General features: G+C 37.1%; 1 protein-coding gene across 3 annotated transcripts in view; it reads right to left on the bottom strand.

Annotated features, from left to right (window-relative positions):
* Window positions 1–505: 505 nt before the first annotated feature.
* The window catches only part of syt2b (synaptotagmin IIb), a 49,579-nt gene continuing 32,183 nt past the window's right edge, over window positions 506–17,901 (bottom strand). For 2 of the 3 annotated variants that reach the window (XM_055213485.2, XM_055213486.2), the window contains exons 2-9: window positions 16,742–16,979; window positions 16,227–16,387; window positions 10,657–10,788; window positions 8,660–8,827; window positions 6,047–6,214; window positions 5,763–5,880; window positions 5,544–5,677; window positions 506–5,222 (exon numbers count right to left, since the gene is read on the bottom strand). In XM_055213485.2, the coding sequence (XP_055069460.1) occupies window positions 5,007–5,222; window positions 5,544–5,677; window positions 5,763–5,880; window positions 6,047–6,214; window positions 8,660–8,827; window positions 10,657–10,788; window positions 16,227–16,387; window positions 16,742–16,952 (1,308 nt within the window). In that variant the 5' untranslated portion in view covers window positions 16,953–16,979 and the 3' untranslated portion in view covers window positions 506–5,006. The remainder of the gene's footprint in view (window positions 5,223–5,543; window positions 5,678–5,762; window positions 5,881–6,046; window positions 6,215–8,659; window positions 8,828–10,656; window positions 10,789–16,226; window positions 16,388–16,741; window positions 16,980–17,901) is intronic. The other variant, XM_055213487.2, reaches the window with a different exon arrangement.

Raw genomic sequence — 17,901 nt, 5'->3', positions numbered from 1 at the left:
TTCATGTTTGTAAGATGAACAAGGTTTTTATTTCAAATCGATGTGAATACATTTTAATTTAAATATATTTTTTAATGCTTTACATTTTATTTATTGTTAAAATATATTTTAAAATTTACAAAAACATATATGTGAAACATTTTTTGTAAACATATTGCAAATATATTTCGGCAAATATATTTTTTGGCCATTTTTTGTATATATTTAAAAAGATAAATTTTTGCCACATGGGTCTCGGCTATATTGGAGTAGAGTTTTTTTTAAAATAAACTATACAAGTGTTTTATTTGATAGTGTACAGCCTTGTATGTCTATTTATATATAATTGTAATCACACAATACTAATATAATATTGCCATCTGATACCATCACTGGACCTCAGTTGTCTAGTAATACTTTTGGGTACTAAATGTTCACAAACCATTTTAATAAACATCATCCCAGATTTACATCCCAGAAAATTCAATATCTCTTAAAGCATTTCAAGGACCACATCACTCAGAGATATATTTAAAAGATCTTTATTTCCTATGATTAACTAATTGATAACTCATTGTTAAATCTGCATGTAGATGTTTTACCGGTTGGCTTCGTTGAGGTTTCACATGTACAGGATGACAAGAAGCTGCAAGAGTTGCCACAAGAAAGGCTTTCATTTTTTTTCTTCGCTGGCCAATGTGTTCATTTGTTCAGGGAATTTAAAGCATGCCAAAGCATCCACAAAAGGATTTGACAACATGGGAATCTCCACACAGGACAAACGAAACAAGAAGGGTTGGTTCTTTGGAAAGGTTTACACGGCGAATGAATCGAGGGGTTAGAGTATGTTAGTAAGCCGAGATGTTGGCAGTATTGCATTGGAAAGGTCTTGGTGATGATATGGTCCAATATTAGAATACAACAAATGGAAAAATCACATAGGCGGGCCAGTCGACTGGCGTCCACAGTGTCCCAGGGAAGACTGGGATTTTGTTGCTTGCTCTGCAGAGAAGAAAACCCTGCAGTTTTAATTCACGGTCACAGAAGAAACATTGAGACGTTATTCTACATTGGTCCTATCACAAAGTACAACACATAGAAGCGGACGAATATTCCTATAGGCAGCAGCACACAGTCCGAGGCTGTTGAACGTATCAGAAATAAGCACACGAATACAACAAACCTGACATTCAATAAAAAAAACTCAAAGGATTTAAGGTGGAAAGCTCATACATTCAACAACGAGACAATTGGATGCAAAATTATTCCAAACATAGAATGGCCACAAAGACAATCTTGATTCATCTGCATATCTTGCTTTTCTCTCGTAGACATTCATTAAACAGTCAATTGTGTATTAGATGTTTAACATACGGTGCAGTTACAGTGTTCAGCAAATAATCTCTCATCACAAACAAATACAAAATAACAATCAAGTACACACACATTGCATAATAAAGTCATGCCAGTGTACAACAGGATCTCCAATTCTGACCATATTTCTTTTATTATTGCAAGCAATTGTGAATATAATCAATGCATGTTTATTGTAAAATATACTGTCAATTATTTTTGTCATACTGTACTGTAAACACAAGGTCATCACCTTTATTCAATTCAATTACTGTGAATATATATATACACTCTTAAAAATAAAGGTGGTGATCGCAGTGATGTCATATAAGAACTATTTTTGGTTCCCCAAAGAACCATTTCCATTTTAAAGTCTGTAAAATCTTTTTCACTGCAAAGAACTGAAAGATTTGGTGAATGTTAAAGATTCTTTATGGAACCACACAGCCAGAAAAAATACACTTTTTTAAGAGAGTATATATATATGAACAAAAACTTCTTTACTGTCTATGAACATAAAAATAAAGGTGCTTTACGATGACACAGAAGAAACATTTTTGGCTGAATAGTTTTATGAAGAACCTTTAACATCTGAAGAACCTTTCTGTTTCACAAAAGGTTCTTTGTAGAGTTCTTTATATTATAGGAAAATTAAAGGGATAGTTCACCAAAAATGAAATTCTGTCATGATTTTCTCCTCCTCATGTTGTTATAAACCTGTATGAATTTTTTTTCTGATGAACACAAAAAAGACACTTCGATAAATGATGATAAGCACACAGCTACGGAGCCCCTAAGGGGACATGGAGAAAAAATGAAATAAAGTTGAAAGTATGTGAAACTATCGCGTGCACACGTGAAACTATTGCACATTGCAAACTCGCACCCGCATGTGAAAGTTTCGAGCGCACGTTAAACAATCGCGTGCACGCGTGAAACCAAAAGTTTCATGTACGCACACGAAAGTTTCACGTGTGCACGCGATACTTTCACGTGCGCACGCGAAACTAAACTTTAAAAAAAAATTCTGCACATGAAGGTTTCGCATGAGCACATGAAACTAAACTTTAGATTTTTTTACTCCAATGTCACCTTAGGTGCTCGGTACTACAGCTGATTGTAACCATTACAAAACAAATGAAATTCAATGGGTACCATTAACTGTGTGCTTACCATCATTCATCAAAACATCTTATTTTATGTTCATCAAAATAAAATAAAAAACTCACAGGTTTAAAACATGATGCTGAGTAAATGATGACACAATTTTCATTTTTGGGTGAACTATCCCTTTAAGTAAAAATGGTTCTTCTATGACATCACTGTGAAGAACCTTTGAAGCACCTTTGTTTTTAAGAGCGTAGGTTTTACTCTCAAACACTTTTGGCTCAAATGCATATAAATTATTATTGACTTCTGTTGAGGTGCTGTAGTGAAATCTTTGTGTCACACATATGGCTTCTGTTTTTGGATGAGATTTGCACCCGGTACATTCATCACAGAACCCGTCAGGTTTATATTTCACCTCAAAATCAAAAGAAATAAGAGATCACATATGCTTGATGGAAACTAGACCACAGTTTTGGACCACAAAGATTTAAGAATTAAGCACATATACCCCCAAAATAAAAATAAAAATCGTATTATTGCTATGCAAACAACAACAAAAGCGATACTTTATTTAAATAGTAAAGTATTTATATTATATTCTATTTACATGTTCTTTATGTTGATTAAAAGTCATTTACAATTACAATAAGAGATCAGATGACAATCTGTGAGTTTTGAAAATAAAGTAAAACATCCATGGTATGGTAACAAGTTGACATGGTGAAAAAAATGAGGTGACAAAGCTATCTTAATCTTATAATAGACTTCATTTTCTTTATTTCTTTTGATTTTGATCTGAATGTTTTCAGACATTCTTGACAATGCACAACCTGAACAGATTTTTCCTCTGAATTTTTAAATAACCATAACACATAACAAATACACGCTGACAGGACACTAGAAAGAAAATCAAAATTCAAAAGGACACCACGAGCGTAAGTCTAACACACAGCTCCTATAACTCCCTGTTGCAAATTTAAAAGTATTCTGAAAAACCCTATGAATATATTTCTTTATATCTTATACCCCTTCTGGGAAATTTCATAAAATGTGCATTCAGTGCATTTTTTCCTCTACATTTTATTATCAAAATGACAAATGTCACACACACAATATAATTATGCTCTATCTTTAAAACATGCTTCTATGTACATCGATTTATAGACACATGCTGTAGAAACAACTTTGATCAATGCATATATACACACGCATAGTTTGGGGTGTAGTCGTATGTGCTGACTGCGCGGACGATTGCTTTTTTGTAGATGTGTAACTCGATGAAGCGCAGATGAACCCGGCCTCTTACCATCTCACTGGAGTTAATACTTTGGCATCACAGAGACTTGAACTCGGTTAAGTTTCGCTCCGAACAAACAAGGCAGTGATGTAAACCAGAAACTCAGGTGTGTGAAGTGCACAGAGATGATGGAAACACAAGTTTGAGATTTGGTAGGATCTCACTGTACATTCACAGCCAGCTTCAGTCGGGATGTGGATCAACGTTGGCCCAATGGGATCGTGGTTATGAAAGTAAAAGATTTGATGCTGTAACTGTAAAATTACAGTAAATGTGTTTATATCTATATGTCTTTACACAGACTACAGTATGTGTAAACCATGCTTTATTCATTTAACATGTAATGTATATTGCCACAATCTATTACAATCATAGATCTAAATTTTGTTTCTTTTGGCCATGTAAATGTAGTGTCAGGTTTTACCAAGACTAAAAGTCTTTTTACGCAGCAGCCTAATATTTTTGACAATGTAAACAATGTCCTGCACTACTTAGTGTGACTTTATTTTAACTGTGATCCTTAATAATTGTGCATCTGAAAATCACTTAGATATATGTAACAAACTCAGGATTGTTTGTACTTTTTTAGGCACAAAATACCAACTCGCTGTCCTGTTTATGAGCTGAACTACACACTTTTTAACCAAAATGTCTATTTTAGTGCACCCTAAAAAATATGCCTGGTTATTTTTAACCCAGCGTTGGGTTTAAAAGGGACGAACCTAAACTGTTGAGTTAAAGTAACCCAGAAAATGTAGATTTTTTTTACCCAACAATTGGTTAAACCAACTCAGAACTTTGGGTGGTTCTTCCCTTTTTGACCCAACGCTGGGGTAAAAATAACCCAGCATTTTAAGTGTGCGTTACTAAATCCAAAGTTTCGACCTTTATTATTTTATTTTTTATTTGGACTATTCTTAATGCTTCATTGATTTGGCAAAACTGTGAAAAATGAATGATGTGATATATAAAAAAAAAATGCAGATTGTAACATCTATTGCCTCTGTTGTTTAGCCGCACAACATTTGAAAATGTTTCTCCAGACCAATGTTTTGCGTGTCATATTTGCCAGTTTTTCCCGCCTCGGTTTACGCTAAGTGGCAAAAAATGTGATATTGTTCATTTTTTCAAGTATATTCTTCAGAACATCAAGTGTCTGTTGGCGATTACGTGAAATGAACTGGAAGAGCGCGTACAGATGGGTGTGGGGTGTCATGCAGCGGAGGGTTGGTTAGTTAGTTGGTTAGTCGGGCCGAGATGTGAGAAGTTACTTCTTAGCCCAAAGAGCAGCGAGAGCACCATCGATATCTTCCTCGGGTTGAAGCGGGTGCCACTGAGCAATGGGTCGGCGCGGGTTCGCCAGCATATCGGACCAATGCTTCAGAGCTGTGCCTGCGGCTTTACTTCCGATGAAGATCTTTCCGATGGCGTCATTCTTGCCGATCTTATCGTAGTCAAAGACGGTCACCGCTACGATGATTTTCTAAGATAGGAGGAGCAGAGAAAATCGATCTATCTATATTTGGATTGCAGCTTTATAGTAAATACAAAGCAGTACAGGCATGACATTTATAGGATATACAGCTCAGAAAATAAGTATTTGACACATTTTTATCAGTAAGGGGAATTCTAAGTGGGCTATTGGCACAAAATTTCCACCAGATGTAGCCATCAAGCCAAATATTGAGTTCATACAAAGAAATCAGAACATTTAAGTATACAAGTTGAGTCATAATAAATAAAGTGAATAGCCCACTTAGAAATACTTATTTTCCCCGCTGTATGGTATTAATACAAAATCTACCTGCATCTGCTCCAGTGGGATCTCAAAGCTGAAGGACTCATTGTAATACGGATTCAAAGTATTCTTCTTCACCGTGGTCTTCTTCTTCTTCAGGCGCTTGCCGTTTTGCAATAGCTGGATCTTCACATATGGGTCTGCAGAAAAGTATGAAACATTATGAGTTCATTGATGGAAGTGTGTGAATGTATGGCTTTCCTGTCTGAGGTTTCATGTTCTCACCAGACAAACCACCCACATCCATCTTCTTCAGGTTCTTCGCCTCCAGGATGCAGACGGTGAGTTTTCCAGCAGTAGGAACATAACGCAGAGAGATGCAGATGTCGCCGAGTTTCTCAGGCTGTATGGATCAGAAGAGAGAGAGAGCAGGTGTGCATAAAACATTTACATGCATCAAATGTATCATTCCACACTATAGGAGAGTTGTTTTAACTCAGTTCATAGGGTGAGCTACATTAAAAACTGCTTTATTTTTTTGTGTTTAGATGTAAATGACTGATTATCACCTCCTCTTTTTCAGCGCTATCCAGATCTCTCCACTCTTCGATCGGCTGACCCAGATCGACTGTGTTCATGGGTAGTTTGATCTCACCGATGATGTCATGCTTTGAGAAACGGTCGTAGTCATACACAGACATGACCAGAGTCTTCCCACCCAGCTCCTGGTATGGGATCTAACAGAGAAACCATTGAGAAGAAATTATATGATGCTTTGATGACTGTTATGTGAAAGATATCTTTTGGTTGAGCTGCTAAATAAATCAGATAAATAGATGGATGGATGGACACACACAGACAGACGGACAGCCAGAAAGACGGACAGTCAGAAGGACGGACAGACAGACGGATGGACAAACAGACAGACAGACAGACAGAAGAAAAGACAGACGGACGGACAGACAGACGAACAGACAGACAGATAGACAGACAGACAGACGGAGGGCCAGAGAGACAGACAGATGGACAGACAGACAAATGGACAGACAGAGAGACAGACCGACAACCAAAGAGACAGACAATCAGAAGGACAGACAGACAGATCATTGAGAGACAGACAGACGGACAGACAAACAGACAGACAGACAGACATACAGAGAGACAGATGGAGACAGATATAGAGACAGACGGAGAGACAGACTGACAGACAGACAAACACACAAACAGCCAGACAGAGAGACAGACAGACAGACGGACGGACAGTCAGAGAGACAGACAGTCAGAAGGACAGACAGACGAACAGACAGACGGACAGACAGAGATAGACAGAGAGACAGAGACAGACAGACGGACAGCCAGAGAGACAGACAGTCAGAAGGAGAGACAGACAAACAGACAGACAGACAGACAGAGAGTTAGACAGAGAGACAGACCAACAGACAGACAGATAGACAGACAGAGAGACACACGGACAGACAGACAGACAGACAAACGGACAGACATAGAGACAGACAGAGAGAGAGACAGACAGAGAGACAGACAGACAGACAGATGGAGACAGACAAAGAGACAGACAGACAGACAGACAGACAGACAGACGGAGAGACAGACAGAGAGACAGACAGACTGACAGACAGACAAACACACACACAAACAGCCAGACAGCCAGACAGACAGAGAGACCGACCAACAGACAGACAGACGGACAGTCAGAGAGACAGACAGTCAGAAGGACAGACAGACGAACAGACAGACAGAGAGATAGACAGAGAGACAGAGACAGACCGACAGACAGAGAGATAGACAGACGGACAGCCAGAGAGACAGACAGTCAGAAGGACAGACAGACGGACAGACGAACAGACAGACAAAGAGATAGACAGAGAGACAGACCGACAGACAGACAGAGAGACACACGGACAGACAGACAGACAGACGGACAGACAGAGAGACAGACAGAGAGACAGACAGACAGACAGACAGACAGACAGACAGACAGACAGACAGACAGAGAGACAGACAGACAGGTGGATGGATGGACAGACAGACAGACAAGATCTTTTCCTCACTCTGTCTAGTTTACTCATATTGATGGATAAAAGGCTGGATGTATAGACAGACATATATAGAAAGACAGGCAGACAAACAGATGAGATCTTTTTCGCACTCTGTCTAGTTCACTGACTCATATGGATAGATGGAGAGACAGACAGACAGGCAGACAGACAGAAAGACATAAATAGATAAACAGGCACACAGACAGACAAACAATATAGACAGACAGACAGACAGATCTTTTCACAGACGCCGATTTGTCTGATGTATTTATAGAAACGCAGCAGTGTAAGATGTGTGATGATGTGTAGTGTATCTGTCCTACATTACTGTACTCAGTGTGACCAGCAGAGAAATCTCAGACCCTCAGGAGCTCATTACTGAAGAAACCTTTATATGATTTTACTCCAGATATCTTACAACACAACCAATGAACAGCACTAGTCACTGTGCTTTACATGCATATCAAAGTCAATAGATGCATTTCTGATCATTCTTAACTATATTCACTCATAAGTATAAGTTACATTAACAATGCCATAACAACCACAGTAACTGCAAAATCCATGCTTTAGTGACCCAGAACCCCAAAGGAACGCCCTAGAAACCATCAATAACCCCTAGCAACCACTCTGAACCCCTTAGCAACCACACAGAAACAGCCAGGCCACTATCCACAGCATCTTAGCATTGTTCTAGTGAATTTTGCAACATAAAATGCTACTTCAGAATATATATTACACTTTCTTCTTGGATTCATAATTATAACACTATTATTGTAAGATGACATATTAATGCCTTTTGGTTTCTGAATGTTGTAAAAGGGAAAACTGAATAGTTAAAAATGCACCTTTGATGGAGATTACTATAATAATCATGTTCATTTTGCGTGAAAACTAAAATATTTTACGCTGGTTTATGTTTATACTTTCTGTACGTTTCTGTACTGCTGCATAATAAACATTATGCTGTACATTATATATTCTGAATAATTTTATAGCAGATCTATAAATAGAAGATTCATTAGGCTTGTAGATATTTAATTATATACTCTATCACATTTATGCATCACAATTTATGCTATAAAATCACATTCAAGTGAACAGATGCTGACTAATCCGACTCACCTTGAAGACAAAGCTTTCATTGAACACTGGATTGAGGGTCTTTTTGTGCACTTTGGTGTCAAATTTCTTCTTCTTATCTGGCAGAATAAAGACTTTAACATATGGGTCAGACGTTCCCCCGGAGTCCATGGAGATCAGGTCAGCACACTGCAAGATTCCGACTGTCAGCTGTGAACAAGACAAAGAACGAAAAATCAAATTAAATGAATATACAAATCACCGAAGAAATCTCTTTATTGTTTCTACACAACAATGAGATATGGAAGACAATATTTTCAAAAACAAGATATTTAAAGGCCCACAGAAATGTGATATTACCACCCGGCCAAATTTGAATGATTAAAAAAATGCAAAATAAATAAAATAAGTTATCAAAATCTTGGAAAAACAGGCAGGATTCTTTGCTCTCAATCGCTGGGGGCGTGTCCACTATCAGCACTGAAACCACTCCCATAGTGTTAACGCTTCTCATTTAATTTTAATGGTTGATGTCATGCGATGTCGATGTCAACTTCGCATCACTGTTGTTGCTCACCATAGACATTATATATGTAGACTGAGCTGCCTATTGGAGCTGACGTATCGCACGGCCGCCATCTTGGATGGGTCTCCAGTGCGCTCCCTTGCATTCATTTCTAATGAGGAATAATCATAACTCCCCTAATTTTTACCAGATTTTCACACTGTTTGCGTTGTTATAAGCGGCAGAGATTTAGTTATGATACAGGACGCTGTCACACATTGAAAAATACTGCTTTCATGCTAAAATACTTTGTATTATGCTCTTTAAGTATGGCATATTGACAGAGGCAGACACTACTTAAGTATTTTAATTTCTACATAAAAGTACATTTTCAAGTATTTTATCAGTGTTTTTCTTTGGAAAACTTATATTCCAAAGCATATTATCATAATTTTTACTCCACTACATTTCATAATTGTAAGTTTTTGGTTTATATTAAATATTTAAGTACATTTAACATCTACTTTTTTACTTTTACTTAAAAAGTACTTTAGTACTTTTACTCAAGAAAAGTAGACAATTTTTATGTAATTTTTTACAAAATTAGGTATTTTATGTAATTAGGTATTACATTTAATTTTAATATGAATGAATTGGCTGTGAGAATTTTCATTCCAAATGGTGGCCGCGCTACTGAAGCGCCATCTAGTGGCTGTTTCCAAAAACGAATCAGAGTTTCCCCTCTTGTTCTTCTATACTCTTCGCTACAGAGCTTTGACGACTCTGTCACAACAAAACCCTCCGTTTTATAGCAACTTCCCATTGCCTCCTCATGCCTGTTTCACTGGGAAACCTTCAAATGTGAAGAAAAAACAGCGAGAGATCATGAGAGAGAGAGTACCAGTTCCTACTGATTGACATAATCTTATAAATAATAACGTTAAATAACCAAAATGATTGTTCAATCTTACTTGTGAAATGTAATCCCATGTGATCTGGAATCAATACTGCGCCAGTTATTGCAACCGTAAGCTGCACAAAATACGAGCATAGTTGCTTTTTTTCCGTTAACTCCGATTGGTGCTAGCGTACAGTGAGGAGACCCATCCAATATGGCGCCGATGCTTAATGCGTTCCAGCATGTCATGAGGTGTCTACGTATATAATGTCTATGTTGCTCACGACAGAAGTTGAACATTTCTCAACTTTTCAAGCGCCAACGCATGCATCAGCCAATCAGATCGCCTTATGCAAATAACTAACCAATTACGTTTATGCAACACGGAAGCATGTGTTGCGGTCACTGTGATTGGCTGTTGGCTACGCTTCAAACAAGCCTTCCATCAAGCGTTAACGCTTTCGCCATTAGGGGAGGTGCATTGCTCTCTGGCTCCATTGTGTCATCGAGCCACTGTTTTAGCCCCACCCAAATTTTATAATAAAAGTCAGAGATATAAAAATGAAGTCAAGCACTTATTTTGTGATGTTTTCTATATAATGTGGTCACCAATGTCTTTTTTACAGTCATTCTAACCTTATTGTCCTGGAAGTCGTAGTCTAAAGAGTACTGGAGTTTTCCCAGTTTCTCCTGTTCTTTCTCCTCTTCTTCCTTCTCCTCCTCCGTCAATCCCATCTCACCCTCCTCATCATCATCGTCCTGTAGTTTCTGTGGAGTGAACAGTGAGATCTGTCAGCAATCACATATCTGAATTAAGGATACGTATGATTCCTGTCTATAAGCATGCCACAAGCTCCGGGCCCTGCTCGCTTGCCGAAGGACTGGAAGATGCTTCTGTCTGCTCTCGAGTGTTTTCATCTAACACAGCACCTTTGATTGATATGTTGTCATTCAGGGCTTGATGTTGCACATGACTTGAGTTCACAATTTTTATTGGTGACACTTTGTGTGTTTGCTTGCTTTGGTGTTTCATAAGAACTGATGTGATATAAAGGTGTCTGTAAAGAAAACTGGAAAATATTTAGAATATTAAAAATTTTTTCTGTGTATTTCTGTGATTATTTATGAGCTTCAGTATGACAAATTGAACTGCTTGTGAGTGACTCTCTAGTGAATAACAAGCAAATGTTTAAAGAGACAACAGACTGCTTTGTGCTATTTTAGGTATATGTGATATGCTGACTTTGTCTGTTTTCTGTCCAAGAAGTGCAGAATTCATTTTGAGCTTCTACCGTGTAAACAAAATGGTCTCAAGCTGTCACCGGGGTAGTATCTTTTAAAAAGGTCCTAATATGTACTATTTAGGCACAGGTATACATTTGGTCCTACCAAGTATGTATACCTTTGTCGTACTAATATGAACTCTTTAGTTGCAAAAGTGTAGTTTTTGAAATGGTACTGCCCCAGTGACAGATTTTTGTGACAGTGTATAAAATGTTTCTAATTTTACTGCTACATGTATAGTAGGCCCAAAACGTATTTGTATACTTAAGATCACTTAAAAATCTCTGAATATCATTGCATTAAAAACATCAAAGCAAAGTGTCATCTACAGTACATTCAAATGACGCTTGGTGTCAAGATCAATATTGTTGGCTGCTACTATCGGATACGGATAACTTCCTAAATAATGCGATATGCGGTACAATAAAGTTTGCAAAATCAATTTGAAAAAATTATACAAATTGAAAATGACATAACAACATAATTCTCTATGGGAAAAGAAAGCATCACTTTCTCTGTTTTACCAGTTTCTCTGCTATCTGCATCTCTCCAAAACTTTGACTGTAAAAAACTTTTGTGTATTAAAATCATTCCAATATTGACACATATTTGCTCATTTGCAATATTATTATAGTTTTCGATATATCTTGCAGTCCTATTATTGACTGTACGAAATTCACACAGGTGTCCCATGCACTGTAAAAAGAATTTTCCCAATTAAATTTTTAAGTATAATGAACTTGTAACTGAATATTTATCTTGATTAGTGATGAGTTGCTGCAACTTATAAAATAAAGTTGAATTAGCTTAATTTGTTTTCAGTTGTATAAGTTATAGCAACCCATTACTATAGTCAAGATAAAAAATAGTCAGTTGAAATGACTTGTAAATCTAAGTTGATTATACTTAAAAATTTAAGTGCAAACATTTTTTTTTACAGCAGACTAACCACATGTGAAGTTCATCACATCTGGACATTTTGTACTAATGTTTGACAATCAGAAAGTGCCCAAATACACTGTAAAAAATCCATTGTTTTTACGGTAAAAAACTGAAAGCTGTGGTTGCCAGAAACCCAAAATTAAAAAAGTGGAAACATGTAAACAACTTTGCAGGAAAAAACTGTAAAAAGTTATGTCACAGGAAAGTTATGTCCATTTTACAGTTTTTAACCGTGTGTTTAATTAACTGGTTTGTCTGTTATTATAAATCTGCTTTGTATTTCATACAATTCATACATTTTACTTTAAAAAAACGTACATTTTACTTTTTTACCATAAAATTAAACATTTTTTTTGTTAAACCAATTACAGTTTTTAACCGTAAATGTCAAGGTTTTTCACAGTTAGCCAATGAATGGGTTTTTACCGTAGCATAAAAAAACATTCTATTAAAATTATGACATTTTTTATAGTGTAGAGTGTAATTTTCATTTTTAAACCTTATTGCTTTAAGACCCCCTAAAGTTTTAAAATGTGCATTTCTTCAAAATAATATGTAATTTTGTAGTCAAATGCAATCACATTCATTTTTAAGTGTGGCTTAAATGTCCAAATATATTTTAGGCCCACTGTATATGAAGATTGCAATGTTAAAACAAATTAATCTCTGTACGTGACATTTTAAAGACATTATATTGTAGGATATTGCATTACAAGGAGGACATTTATTAAATAAAGATAAAAAAAATTTGCATAAGAATGTGCCACCAAAAAAATTGTCACCCAAGTCCATTCCTAACCATAACCATATATACTGCAGCAACAAATTAAAGGGCACAGCAAATGATGTGCTAATAAAATAAAAACAAATCCTTTTTCGATTTGAATCTGATTGGATGTTAAAAATGCAAATAATAAACAGGTTTTCATTAGATTGACCTGATTATAGCAAAGCAACTTATATGCTTTATATTTTACAGCAGGTTATTTAGTCTCTAAGAAACCAGGATTTTAAGCGCAGCCATGCCCTTTAACACATGCATCTGTTGTGAGTCTTGTAGACTGCCTCTGACTAACTAAACAAACGGATTAGTGAGTTAATGATTAGTTAATCCATTCACACCGCCTAAACAATCTTAAATGCATTACTGTTAATTTACTTGAGTGGGATTTTATCTACATTGCAACTTTCCTTCGTTTTTAATTGTATTATTCTCAAGCAGCAGGAAACAAGAGGCTTATTAAAGGAAGTTACAACAGCCATTCCATCTAAACCCCCCCGCACGATGCCAGCACGCAGCGGCCAAACAGCTGTGCCATTCGCCCGTCCACCTACCGTAGCCCCGACGCCCGTGAGCGTCAACAAATGCGGCGCATTAGACACAAAGCAGGAGAGAGAGAGGAGCGCAGAGAGAGAGAGAGAAAGAGGGAGAGGTTGAACTCACGACACACCAAAAACACAACAAAACACAATCAAGACACAGTGAACAACACCAAGAGCACTATTGTGAGAAATGACACACTGCCATGTATGGCCTAATAGATTAACACTGGGACCGTATAAATGTCATTGGCTGTGTCTCAATCAGCTTCCAAGCTCTCGAGGTCGTAAATCATATTGTGTATGAAGATTCGGGCACTGGTAAGGACCCTAGCTCATTTGACATTGGGACACCGTTCACCTATTTTCCTGTGACGTGGCTGCTAAGGCGCGTTGTGATAATTCATCAACATTCGGCAAATTCAACATCTCTCTGACTTAATTTTTAAACACTTGCCAAAAAACACTTTCAATATTCTCTTTCATATCTGTGCATAAATTTGGAGGAATATTACATTGAAATATTAAGTAGATTGTGATCCCTACCTGTCTAGCAATGCGTGTTTATATTAAAACTAAACAAACGTTTGTCATTATAAAAGTTCTGTCATGTTTAATTAATTTTATTGAGTTGGCTTGCGTGATTTTGGTTGGAGAGCTTTAGAAATGGTCACGTGACTTCCGGTAGGGGAACATAGGGACCATCAATGGCCCTGTCCCAAATGGCGCACTTCATGTGGACTTTCGGTCTCATGGCCTTAAATTGCGCATGCACATGCTATGAGTCTGTAGGGTGTCCCATCTGTCATTTTTACGGACCGAAGTGTGCTCATCAGTGCCCCCTTTGCACCCTTGATGCGGTCTTTATGCACTTTACCAACCCAGAAGCCCTTGCGAAAGAGATCAGACAATGGATTCTGTCCCAAAATACGACTCCGGTGTGCCCTTGTGGACTCGCGTCAAGGGTCCCTAAGGACTATCATCAAAGTGTGGACTCTGAGGAAGTCCACAAGTCCGGAGCGTGCCATTTGGGACAGGGCCAAAGCTCACTGGCATTTGCATTGCATTTTAGGAATTTTTAGGAAACGAACGTTCCAGTGCACTAAAAGGATTTGGGGATTGAGACAGCCCTTAAAATGGGCGACTCTCTGATCAGTGCACTGACTACTGAACAAGGAGCTGATTGAGATAAAGCCATAGTTTTCATAAACTTAAAAAAATATATTTTTACTCGGAGGCCGGCATTTTGTTTACATCCCAATACATGACGTCAAAGATTGCAATCAAAACCTGTTCTTTTAACACTACAGCCAGGTAAACATGGTAAACAAGTCTTCAGTAGATTGTAAAATGATGTGAACTAGAAGATGAGTTATAAATGCACACTATGTGGTCTTGACACCTGCATGCCATTAAAAATACAGATTAAAAACAGACTATCTGAAAGGAAAGACATTAGTATTTACTATAGTAAACTGTAGTAATATTTCGCGACAACCATTACACGTCATCGACCCAAAATGCACTTTGCACAAAACATAATGGCGGCCTCTACAGGTTAAAATGAATTACATGTTGGGATTTCCTAAAGTAATAAAAATATTTCATGTGTTTCTATCAATGGATTTTAGTAGCAGAAGGCGAATATAAAGTATTAAAGCATACTCAAGTCTTCATAGTCGAATTAACCTTTAAAATTGTAAGAGTGCCTTTTAAATAAATGAAAAATAACTATATAATTTCCAGCTAAATTAATTAGTAATTAACTCTTTTCCTGCCATTGATGAGTTATATTGTCAATTAAGAGAAAATATTTACATAAAATACATGTTCCAATCCTGATGAATTTTTATGTTAATCTGCAATACCGCGATTATCACTAGATGGCCAATTTATGAAAAAACTTGTTTTGATAATCGTTCTGAATTTGATCTCTAACAAAATTCCTTCCCAAAAATTATTTCAGCTTTTTTTTTAAATATGGGTATTTTTCTTAAGAGTTTATAAGCAAAGAAAAAATAAAGATGGGATAAAAAAAATTTTTAGAGCAGAGGGTCTGTTCTTTCATTTGATATATTTGTATGTTTATTCATTTATTTTTTTCATGGAAGGCATTTTCTGAAACGTCTGTGAAAATCACAAACATTTTTGCCGACAACTTATCAAAAAATGGCTGGCGGGGAATGAGTTAAATTGGGACACACAATGAATAAATAATAATATGTTTTGAGATACAAATGTCTTTTGAAACGTAAGAGGGTTAAAAATGTATAGCCTATTTAATGTTTATATATCTATAAATGTTGTTATTTTTTATTTATTTTTTGATATGCCATTAATTTTACATTCAGTATATTGGCATTGGACATAAAGGGCACCCGTTTTATACAATAACCTCAAAAGCCTTTGTTTTTATCCTCATCAGGCGATCAAAACCGAACATCCAGTGCATCATTTCTCTTCAAGAAAAAAACAAAATGCTTACATTAATCACAAACACATCACGCTCATAACATACCCTATACTGGTGCACTTAACATAAAAGTTGTCTGACTTCAGTATGATGAAACACAATTATTCTTGTTAACGTGACCAGTTTACCAAGGTAGTTTACCCAGTTTAAGCACACTTAAACTGAGTTTTAAAACTGGGTTACATACATCTCCACCCTGCATGTTCTTCATGTTGAATCCATCTTTGCCTTTTTTGCCCTTCTTGTTCTTCTTCTTCTTACAGCAACATTTCTTAATGATGCAGAAGCAGCAGGTGAGGATGAGGAGGGCGGCTACCACGGCGATGGCGATGAGCGCCCAAGGAGGCACTGCAAGGCATCATGGGAAACGAGAGAGATTTAATCAGAGGGTTGACGGGTTTGTCACCGAGTCATTTGTTAAAGACCCGATGAAATCGACACCAGATATTGATGACGCTTTCTACACTCAATCACTTTGTCCAATAAAATCCTCTCTAAAATGAGATGTGGGTTCCTCCCCCTAATGAAATACAATTCTGACTAAAACAAATAAACAATAAAACTAAAAATACATTTGTTTCGTATTCTAAGGAGCACAAACCGTATCCAATTTGGCCGGCGCCAAAATTCATAAAACATCTTCAAAGACACATTATGATGATGACACCAACACTATTGACTTTCTTGATCTGCGGGACTTACATGGGATTTTATCGATCTCATTGAGGAACTTGCTTTTGATTTCCTCAAACATATCGTGTTTGCTGGGTCCCTCGGACTCGGTCGAGTTGTCCGCCAGCGTGGAGACGACTGGAGCGGGCGTCATGGTATGTGACGGGTGGGTGCCGCCCAATCCCGTGGGCTCCGGCCCCACCATGGCCTCTGGTTTCTTTTTAAAGAGGTTCCACTTCATGTTCTCCGGCTTGGCAGCTCACAAACCCTGAAAGATTAAGAAAAGATCAATAGCACCATGAAAGGAAGTTGTGTATTGCAGCAAATGGATATTCCTGGTATTCCTAAAGCTCTTCCTGTTAAAAAGACAAGTAAGCATTTTCATGTTTGTCTAGCCTAGTTAGTGCTGGTGTTGACTTCTCTAGCTTATTCACCAACATGGCTGGTCAACCAGCATAGTGTTTCTGGTGGATTTCTGCCATTTGTGGTTACATATTAGCTAAACTTATATATGTGACACGGGATCACAAAACTCTACATAAGTAGCACAGATATATTTGTAGCAATAGCCAACAGTATATTGTATGGGTCAAAATTATCATTTTTTAAAATGGGAAAAATCATTAGGATATTAAAGTGATACTCCAGCCAAAGAGCAAAATTACCCCAATTATCCACATTTATTCACCCTCAAGCAATCCAAGATTCACACAGCCATCATCTTTCAGACAAACACATTTGGAGTTATTTTTATAATTGTCCTTCCTCTTTCAAGCTTATAATGGGACAAAACAGGGAACAGGAAACACCTTCTGAAGCCCACAACGCACTGTTCATTCAAGGTGTTAATAAAGGTCTTTTGCGGGTAATTGATTCAATTTTGTACAAAAAATATCCACAATTTAAACTTTATAAACTATAATAACTAGCTACCCGTAACAACGCCATCTTGAACAGATCTTGGCGATTCAGAGTTTTAGTGTAGTGAGCGTTCGTTGCAAAGGGTACGTTGCGCAGTGACTCGTAAATTGAGTCCAAGATGGCGTCGTTACCCTTAGAGCCATGTGGATTACCTCTTTGAAGGATGAATGCACTTTTTGGGGTTTAAAGTCAAAAGTTGGTACTCGATCCGTTTTTCCTGTCTGGCAAAAAAACAGTTCTCTGGCCAAAAATATATTTGAAATATAACG

The sequence above is a fragment of the Misgurnus anguillicaudatus genome, chromosome 8, assembly GCF_027580225.2.
Source record: "Misgurnus anguillicaudatus chromosome 8, ASM2758022v2, whole genome shotgun sequence".
In the NCBI taxonomy this organism is placed as follows: Eukaryota; Metazoa; Chordata; class Actinopteri; order Cypriniformes; family Cobitidae; genus Misgurnus; species Misgurnus anguillicaudatus.
Note: the sequence above shows the minus strand (reverse complement) of the source record. Positions and strands in the feature narration are given on the sequence as shown.